The sequence below is a fragment of the Montipora foliosa genome, chromosome 11, assembly GCF_036669935.1.
Source record: "Montipora foliosa isolate CH-2021 chromosome 11, ASM3666993v2, whole genome shotgun sequence".
Lineage (NCBI taxonomy): Eukaryota > Metazoa > Cnidaria > Anthozoa > Scleractinia > Acroporidae > Montipora > Montipora foliosa.
Genome location: NC_090879.1, coordinates 38,891,046 through 38,901,045, shown reverse-complemented (window position 1 = coordinate 38,901,045; position 10,000 = coordinate 38,891,046). Strand labels below are relative to the sequence as shown.

Here is a 10,000-nt window from a genome sequence, read left to right as displayed (position 1 = left end):
ACTTCCGGCAAAAAAAACCGGTAAAAAACCGCGCGAGTACAGAAGGGGGACTGGAGATGATTGTGGCGTCATCTCGGGAACGCTTGTTTATATCTCTTAGTCATGTCGTTAACACGAAAGACGAAGAAATGATTTTTTCTATCCATGAAATTTCCGTTTTACGGTGATTCCAAGCCAAAAGCTATCAAACGAAGACGAAAGTAGATCTCTTTCGTCTACTTGACCAAGAAGAATCTGAGTGTCAATACTTAAAAAAAAAAAGGTAGTAGCCAAAACGCGGGGCCGGGGTGTCTTCTCTTTTCAAATTTTTTTAAACATTTGTTGTTGTTTTTCTCCTGTTCTTTTATTTTCGAATGTTTTTCCACCATATTTTTATGGTGGAAAAAAGTAAAAAAAATAAGAATATACGGAAGCTACGAAAGGGACATTTCTGTTTTTCGAAATTAAGAGAATTTCCGACTGAAATTGGAGTTTTTGCGGGGAATATATGCTAACTCCTAGAGACACTGAAGACTCGCTGAGCTCCCCATTTTAATGTTTATTTCGTAAAAACCTCCGCAATACAATTAAAACGAAACAAAACGTAGCCACAGTTCCACGATGGTCGTCACGCAATGTTCTCATTTGCTCGTTTTCGTAAAATTGTTCTCAATGTTGTAGTGTTTTTTATCGTAAAACAGAATTCGATCCCTTGACGTCCGAATAGAAATGCCGGGCAATTTCCTGTATAACTATGACTTTATTTACTGTGAAATGTGATTCTGTTTCTAAAGTAAGGAGCTCAGCGAGTATTCGGTGTCTCTAGCGGTTGGCGTATATTCCATAAACTCCAATTTCAGCAATTTCGAAAATTTCTCTTAATTTCGAAAATCAAACCAACTTCAATTTTAAAATTAACACAAAAAAACTAAGTCCGATTTAGAAAAAAACTAAGATTTCCCTTAAGACCTTTCATAGCTTCCGTAGGTTCCTTAATTTTTTGATTAATTTCCACCATAAATGAAGGACAGATGCCGGTCATTCGAAAATAACAGTACAGGAGAATAACTACCAAAATTGAAACAACACAAATTTGGGAAAAAAAAGAGACCCTGACCCCGACCCCGCGTTTTAGCTACTACCAAAAAAAATTTGCAGTTGTTATCAGGACAATGGGTACATTCAATCAAGCAAATAAAAAAAAACCTGTGTTTGTCAACACGGACGGAGACCGGAGGTGATTTTGGAAAGAAAGTGACGTCACACGTCACAGACGTCAAGTCACAAACCTCAAAGCTGGCTATTTAGCGTCTGTGGCGAGAAACAAAAACGCGAGAAGGTAAGTTCATTTTTAGGTGCAATAACTCTGTTTTTTTTGGTTGATTGTTGTTGTTTTCCTGCTAATGCTGGACAATCAACTTTCTAATTTCTATTATTTATGAGAGAAACTTTCTGATATATCCTTTTGTATGTGCTTGTGTTTTTTTCTCTGTGGTCTTAAATTGTAATGCACTGGCAATGCTAGGACAACGTTTCCAGAAAGACCATGTTTAATTTTGTAAAATTCTAATGACCGTCAAATTTAATTTGTTTTCTGGAACCCTTTATTTTTGTCATTTGCTTTCCTTTACAGATATGTACCAATTGGATTGGACAAATCAGCTAACACTGGCAGATCTGAACTTTGCTTTACATTCAGGTTCATTTCAGGATTTTCGATCGTAACTGGATTGAGAATTTCTAGCCGTGTTCTCTTCCAGTAAAACAATAGGTTCATCGTCTGAAATCAATCTTTGATCATAGCTCTGAAAAAGCATATATCTTGTCTTTCTTAAAGATGTCATGATTCAGTATTACGAAAGAAGACAAAGAATCAAAACTGCTGTGCAACTAACTTTTTACAATGACTGCAAAAATTCACGCGTGCTCATCGGTTAATTTTTATTGTCAAAAGGCGGACAGACACATAAATTTATAATTATGCGAGTATGACGTGTATTGCTGGGGTCAGATTGAAGTTTCTCGCATTTTTGTCTCGCGTTCTTCCCGTGTTTTGACTTAATTTTGACCCCTTTGCCTTTTTGTTATTGTAAAAACTAATTGATGTCAGTTTTTCATGCGTCTGTCCTGTTATTGACAATGAATTTCGTCATAACATTGTCAAAGTAGCTGTGGATCCACGAGGTGATAGCCGAGTGGATCCGCAGGCTACTTTGACAATGTTATGACGAAATTCCTGATCAATAACAGGTCAGACGCATGAAAAACTGACATCAATTTGTTAAAGCAATGCCGTAAAATCACTGACGCGACACGCTTAAAAGCAAGTCAAGTCACAGACGCCGGTCTCGACCCAGTTTCACCTCGGCTACCGTGACTTGGCATCCCTGTTGACAAAAACGTCTCGTACTTATTAAGCTCCCTAATAATACAACATGATCTCTTCTCTAAATTAACGATTATCGTTAATTTTTAATTTGCTTTCAATTTACTATTATCGTTAATTTAGGACACTGTGTCCCAGGACTTGTGGTAACAGAAAATAAGGAAAAAAAAATTCATATCCGTGGATTGGATTCGAACCTGGAGCTTCTGCTCTATAGGAACCGCTTCTTTCCGCTTCACCACCGAAGATATACATCGCGTTTTCAAAAAAACACTTTTTAAGTCTGCCATGGAATATCGCTGCTTGGATTTAAAATGTTTAGCGTTGTCGTGAAGTTTGGAAAGCGACCTTTGCAGTGTTTAATATTGTTTGTTGTCCTTTGATAACACAGCATTATCAAATAGTGTTCAAAATATTGTTCCTGAGCAGCTAGCAGTGCGGTGGTCAAGTGGTTAGGTGACGGGTTAATAATGAACATTCCCAGGTTCGAGTCCTACTTCCATACACTTGAGTTGTCTTTTAAAATATATATGACCATTTCCCATAATCCATATCAAGCTTTCAGTCTTTTAAATTAACGATAATAGTAAATTCAGAGCAAATTAAGAATTAACGATAATCGTTAATTCAAGGTAGAGAATGGGTTGAATAATACCGGCTCGTTCGCTTCGTCAAATGTGGGCGAAGGGTACGAGCGGTTTCACAGAAACGAAGATGAAAGGTTCAAATTTGCATGCTCGTGTTTTCGTGAAAAGCTCAAATTTGGTGATTTCACGTCGTTATTGCGCAGAGTACCGGAAAAAGAAAAGCTGAAATGCGTGCTGCACGATTTCTCCCTGTTTTAACCACTGATATTAGTGTTCTGTGGCGTTGTCATTGCCGTATCCGTATCGCATAAATGGCGCCCAAATTTGAATAACAATACTTGATACATCCTTAGCCTCACATTCAAGAGAAAAATCCTTTGTCTTGAAACATAAACACGAGGCTAAGGATGTATACAGTATTGTTACTCAAATTTGGGCGCCATTTATGCAAAGGGTCTATAGCCCTTTCTTAAACTCCCTATTGCCGTAACGCCGAAAGCAGTGGTTTTAATGCGTAAAAAATCCTGCTGCATGTTCGGCTCGCATTTTACGACACTTCTATGCCGCACTGTGCAAATCAAATCAAAACATGAAAGGGTTTACGACAATGATTTCGTTGCACACAAAGTGAGTATTTCGTTGTCAGTCTTCACTTTAAGGTCCTTCCTCCCAATCCAGTAGCTGATTACTTTGCCCATATTGTACAACGTAAATGAAACACAACCAGGAAAAACAGCGAAATTAACATTTTCATTCTTTGGCTCTCATGATGTCGTTCCCTTTGACTGAGTTAAATCAAGAGAAAATGAGGGGACAGAGAGGGAGACTCATGGCGTTGGCCTGGATATGTCATGTCCACGAAAGTTATTTTTAGACGAGCGGAAGTCTTTGTTCTAGCGGAAGTCTGTCTTCCGAGACGTCCGCATGCAGTCTTGCCTCGCTCACAGGTTCTTAGTGAAAAGAGAAAATGGCGGCGCACGTGGAAGGCTGATTAATATTAATTTTCTTTCAAACATCAGACCGAGGTTGGCCTGCACGCGGACGTCTCGGAAGACAGACTTCCGCTAGAACAAAGACTTCCACTCGTCTAAAAATAACTTTCGTGGACATGACATATCCCAAGGGCTGGACCGGGAGCCTCCCTCTCTGTCCCCTCATTTTCTCTTGGTTAAATCTGATGTGAAGAACCTGTGAAACTACCTTGTTTATAAACTTGTTCCCGTGAAAAGTCTCGGCGAATGAAAAACATTCAAACATTTAACAATTATTGGGCGAGGTTGAGCTAAATATGGTGATTTGTCAATGGTGAACCACTGACAAATCACGACATTTTGCGATAACCAAGTTCAATAATTGTTTTATCATTCGACCACCGAGTTTGTTTTCACAAATCCCAACAGTTAAATCACTTTCTGAAAGCTCAGGAAAGCGAACTGCCATTTTCATAATCTCGACCCCAGAGCTCTTCTCTTGACTGAGGGAGAGCAGAGCTCTGGGGAAACCTGAAACAAAGTGTCTTCTCGTTGGTTTATGTTAGCACGAGGAGTGAGCAGGCGCCGTAAGATTCAAATAGCCATTTTTTTGGCTATAAGAACCCTATGGCGAATGTTCTCCAACAGAGAGTTTCCCAGAGCCTTGGGTCGATCCTAAGCTCTGATGACGAGAATGCCATTTTCACACAAGAGCGTGGTTTAATTTACGCATGAGCAGAATATTATTTGCAGCAAAACTCTTAATTGTAGGCAGTTAGTTGCAGGTAACGAGGTGGGCTCTCGGCCAATGAAAAGGAAGGAAAAATACATCGAATGATAGATATATTTATTTCATTCGTCGAGTCCTTTCACGGGAATACATGCCAACAAATTGAACTGCTACCAACTAAGTGGCTTCATAGCTTAGTTAGTAGAGTATTGCGCCGGTATCGCAGAGGTCATGGGTTCGAATCCTGTTCAAGCCACCTGAATTTTTCTGGTGCCTATAAGAGGCAATTACTTAAATTCTCCAGTTAAGAGCGAGGATCACTTCCCCCTTTTGGTCTTCGTCTATAACCCGCGCTTTAAGTATATACATTCATTTCATTTGTTCCCGGTATCTTTCTATTTGCTCGGGTGTCACTTTCCTTTGTGTCACTTCATCCATGAATTTCAAGCAGGGTGAGTCTAAACTCCCAAATTAAAGGTAGGTAGTTACCTGGGTTTCTTTTGAAGAACTTCCCCTGTACTCTTGTGTAAAACGCTACATAATCTTTTGATTGTAGCGGGTTCATTCAATGTTTTATAATGAAATAATACCTGCCGAGATAAAAGTCAAGAACTTAATTTGATGGAATCGAGATGTCTCGGCCCACTTGAATGAAGGTTTCACCAATCAAACCCAGCGCTATTTTACAAAGGCGAAAACTCCATGAAGCAGACTCGTTTTAATCTTAGATGTTTTTTTAAGCGCAAGGGAACATTACTGAACAAGAAAAGTATGAAAATATCAAGAAGAGTCAGCGAATCGGCCAAGTCACTGAACGATTTCTAATAAAATAAGAAGACAAGCACTAACAATTTAACCTAAACAATCACTGAAGTGAAAAGCTGAAATGCTTTTCCTAAAATATTTACTCAGCTCTGCATCCGATACCTGCGATTTCCCCTATATTATGTATTCGCAACGAAGTGTCGCAACAGGCACAGGTGATGAGTAATTCCTTATTGCACTGCATAGTAAGCCGATAGATGATAGCAAACAGGAACACCATTCATTACCTAGTCCAATTCATCACGTTAGGTTTATTTAAAAATCAACTCACCGTAAATCCTTTAGTGATGGGTATACGGATGTTGAATACTAAAATGCGAGCTTTCATCTTTGTTGTACATTTAATTGAAGAACTTGGAGAACATAAAACACTCCCAACGCTGACGAAAGAATTAACAGAAGATAACTAATTGAATTTTAATTAAAGCACTAAAAGTGGATGTCTGCGAGCGTAGGGGAGGGAAAATTACCTTACATGGACAAGCAACCATATGAAATTTCTACAGTTAGAGTTGTAGCATTTCTTGACTTATTATCTTGGTATGTGTGCTTCCTTCCCATAAATTAACCGTTACAATGTTTACGATTTAAAGCTTACAAAAAATTTTTTGTCCGAGTGATAATAAATTTCTGTAGTGGTGATTAAAATCAAATTTTCGGCTGTTGTAGATTTACAAAGCGCGAGGTTCGAGGTAAAATGAATTCAGGTTCAGTGAAAATAGCTTAAATTGAAAAACGAAAACAACAGTTCCTCGTAAACCAAATACTCAGCACGTTTTAGTTTGTTTCTATTCTGAGTAGTTTTTTTGCCTATTTTAGTTGATTTATTTTACGCTGTAATTGTTTCTATTATCTCAGGCAAATAAATATTGGTTGTTGTTGTTGTAAGCATAGCATACAAGATCGTTATCAATAGACAAAATCGGCTAACTCATCAAACCATTTGGCAATAAAACACTTTGTTCCTTTCCAAATTATTAAAATGTGAATGATACATTATGATACAAATACAATACAAAAAGAATCTTAACCCCGGGAGATTTGAATTGGGCACAACATTTGATCTTTTGATTGTGTTCTGTGAATACTTACCCAACATGCATCAGGTCCAGTCCTGACAATGTCAGGGTCACGTGATCACCCGCGCATGCTAACTGTACAGGTTCATCGTGAATATTAAAAGCTAAGGACGAAAAACGAATAAACAGTGAAACAAAACAAGTGAAATGTTACCACCCGGACGAAAATTATCAATATTAAACGAAAATACAAATACACAAAATAGGAACAATAATTGTTGGGCTACGTGATTTCCTAAATTAAACTAAAACTGTTTTATCGTTAGACGTTTACCAAGGTATGAGGCTATAAATAAAATGAAATATGGTAAACGATACAAAAAAACATAGCAGGAAGCTACGATATTGAAAAGGAGAAAGTAAACATGTAAGGACAAAGAGAAAGAAGGGATTTTTGCAAACATCAATAATTGACAGCAGAGGTAGTAATCACTGGATTTCCACGAAGAAAGACATCAGTGACTGTCTATTATTATTATTTGTGTAAAACTGAAAACCTCTTCAAAGGCTTTTTGAGAGAATTCAGGAACTAGTAAAAATCTCTTTTTCATTGGTATTTACAACCAAAACAGCGAGAGACAAACACCTGATTAAAACAGTAATGCGGACAATACACTGCGGGAAAGCACTACTATCGGAAAGAAATCTCCAGCAACTGGGCACACAGCAGTAATCACAGTCACACTCCTGAATCCAAGTTAAATCACTCAAGAGAGGTTTGTCTCTTTGAATTGAAGCATAAAGACTAATAACAAAACAAGACTAATTTATTATACATCCACAAAATGCCAGCTAAAATTGTTGTATTCAGTGAATTTAGATAGAACATCATAGGGAAAATATTCTCAAAATATGCTGCATTGTCTTTTCAGATGTATACTTTTCGTAAAGAAACATGACGAAATCTACAACACTGTACTCTTTAAAAATGAACAAAACAACGACCTTTCAGGTATGTTCTTATCGCATGTTCATAAAATTTTGGTTAATCTCGGCCTGGGCCGGTTGTTCCAAGCCTGGTTGGCATTAACCTATAGGTTTCCATGGTATTTAACGCTGGTTAGCGCTAATCATTCTTCGAGCAACCCGGGCCTGGACGTTTTTTCCTTCTTCCTAATTCTTCCTTTTATTCTTTGGCAAAAAAAGATTGTATAGGCAAATCCAAATGAAATTTTAATTTAAAACACTTCATCGCGTCCATCGTATTAAGTTTACTCGAGACACAACTTTTACTTCAGTCACAGGAAACATCCAATTTAATCAACGTGAAATTAAACTTCATTACAAACGATTTTAATGAGGAACTTCGTCCAAGACGTTTCTTCTGTACCACTGAAACACTGGATTCAAAGGGAAATGCATGTGTAGGAAACTCTTCCTCTTGTTCAAGTGATTCATAAACTTTCGTTACCATGACGGCCATAGTTAACGAAATTAATTTTTTCAATAATTAGATTAATGACTAAAAAACTGCCTCACAAAATTTGGCACCTTGTAAACATCTGGCCTCGGTTGTTCAAAAGGTGGATAACAATATCCACCGAATAAATCACTCTCCAGCGGAAAAACACTATCCAGTGGATAGCGCTATCCTCCCTTCGAACAACTGGAGGCTGGCCTGGGTTGTCGGTCTGAAAGGTGGGAAGAGTAATTTCCCGGAAAAATCACGATCAAACGGATTAGCGCTATCCAAAAGGTTTTGAGTTATTCATGGAACAAGAATTTACTTATCATTGAATGAGGATTTATTATATAGATATTGATGAAATACCAGGATTTCTCCTTTTACTAAAAAATCATATCTTCACCGCGCGCAGTGAACATATCATTTTTATCTTTCACATGTGAGGATATAGGTGTTGTCATGGTAACCAACACGATTAGCCAATAAAACGCGAGCTTTCTCTTCATTGTAAGATACTTTTGTGGTTTAATATAATTCTCTACTACATTAACATTTTTATTGCAAAATTTGACATTATCATGATTTTTTTTTCATAACTTTCATATCTTGTTTTATGTTACACAACATGCGTGTTTTAGCGGTTGGTGACCATTTTTTCATCATTTCGAAACTGAATAAAACAAGCTGTTTTACATCTAGACATTTCATCAATATCTATATAATAAGCAGAACATTACATGGCCGCTTGGGGATAATAATAATAATAATAATAATAATAATAATAATAATAATAATAATAATAATTTATTATTTATATAGCGCACTCTCCAAATTGCCCAAATGCGTGCTGAAAGTATCTCTCACGAGTGAGCGAAGCGAACGAGTGAGAGATACTTGCAGCACTCGAAGATAAAATTCGTATCCCCGCGCGGCCATGTAATATCCTCTAATTATTACTCTATTCAGAGTATTGATTTATCCACCACATAAATTATTGTCAAAGGGATAAGATCACTATCAAATCCAATTGAGTTATCCACTACAGGGTGATTTCTCCAAGACACGGCGCTATCCACCGGATAAAACACTATCATAGGGATCCAAATCAATTATCCGCTCAACAGTGATTTATCTCATAGATAACGCAGTACACACTTTGAACTATTCTGGCCTGTTCCCTTTTACCAAGGATTCCTGGGGTTTTTTTTTATAGAAGGGAACTTCATCAAGAACGACCGTACGACGGCTAACAAAACGTCGCCTCAAAATATAACTTTTCGTTATTTCAACCACTTGGGCATGACTCCAAATCGTTCTGCCTGTAAAATGTGTATCAATCATACGGGGATTAAATTGTCAAAGTTAGCAGGGAAAAACAAAAAACTGTTATCCGCTGAGATGTACTCCAAACAACCACAACATTTGGGAGTTCACATCGTTGCTTGGGAAGGAAAAAACTCAAAAGCAAAGAAATGTAAAAACATGAAAAAAAAAAGGAGGCACGGGGTGAACAACCGTCGCCGACTTTAGCTTATTAAAACATATTCTGATGTCGCATTCTCGTTCACGTCAGAGTGGTTATTGTGCGCTATAGTATTGGGCAGCTGTCAATAAAATTATTAGTGATGCATTCGTACTGGACCTCTCGCACGTCTGTCGTGTTAGGCGATACTTGGGGGACGGTTGAGTTATGTTCGCAAAACTACAATATAATAGCCTCCTTTACCCGCAGTTTTGGCAAGCCACACTGTCAGCTAAATTAAAAGAGCCAGAGATCACCCCCAAGGTTTGAAGACATGCCATCACTCCACCAAGCCATAAGTCGCTGCAATACTCTTCAAGTCCATTTCCTGACAAAAAAGGGATGTGATGTAAACAGACCAGATTCACGCATGCGCACTCCATTGCAACTCGTCTGTGACCTGGATAATGAGCCCCTAGGGGTTTCCTTGGGGTGTCTTTTGCTTGCCAGTGGAGCTGGAGTCCACCAAAAGGACAAGTATGGCATTTCAGTATTTAGTTATGCATGCATCAAACA

At 37.9% G+C, this 10,000-nt stretch overlaps 3 protein-coding genes across 8 annotated transcripts in view; 2 read left to right on the top strand and 1 right to left on the bottom strand.

Moving 5' to 3' along the window:
- The window catches only part of LOC137974881 (histamine H2 receptor-like), an 8,642-nt gene extending 6,651 nt beyond the window's left edge, over positions 1 to 1,991 (top strand). For all 4 annotated transcript variants that reach the window (XM_068821881.1, XM_068821880.1, XM_068821878.1 and 1 more), the window contains one exon: positions 1,613 to 1,991. The gene's annotated coding sequence lies outside the window, so the exon portion shown is untranslated. The remainder of the gene's footprint in view (positions 1 to 1,612) is intronic.
- Positions 1 to 10,000, bottom strand: part of LOC137974879 (HBS1-like protein) — a 53,383-nt gene that overhangs the window by 3,414 nt on the left and 39,969 nt on the right. For both annotated transcript variants that reach the window (XM_068821874.1, XM_068821872.1), the window contains exons 17-19: positions 6,571 to 6,661; positions 5,750 to 5,858; positions 5,143 to 5,243 (exon numbers count right to left, since the gene is read on the bottom strand). In XM_068821874.1, coding sequence (XP_068677975.1) covers positions 5,143 to 5,243; positions 5,750 to 5,858; positions 6,571 to 6,661 — 301 coding nt within the window. The remainder of the gene's footprint in view (positions 1 to 5,142; positions 5,244 to 5,749; positions 5,859 to 6,570; positions 6,662 to 10,000) is intronic.
- Positions 6,671 to 10,000, top strand: part of LOC137974880 (uncharacterized) — an 8,009-nt gene continuing 4,679 nt past the window's right edge. Inside the window, exons 1-3 of one of the 2 annotated variants that reach the window (XM_068821876.1) lie at positions 6,671 to 7,273; positions 7,430 to 7,509; positions 9,695 to 10,000. The exon at positions 9,695 to 10,000 is cut by the window's right edge and continues 354 nt beyond it. In XM_068821876.1, the coding sequence (XP_068677977.1) occupies positions 9,759 to 10,000 (242 nt within the window). In that variant the 5' untranslated portion in view covers positions 6,671 to 7,273; positions 7,430 to 7,509; positions 9,695 to 9,758. Of the gene's footprint in view, positions 7,274 to 7,429; positions 7,510 to 8,801 lie in introns of those variants that run through there. The other variant, XM_068821877.1, reaches the window with a different exon arrangement.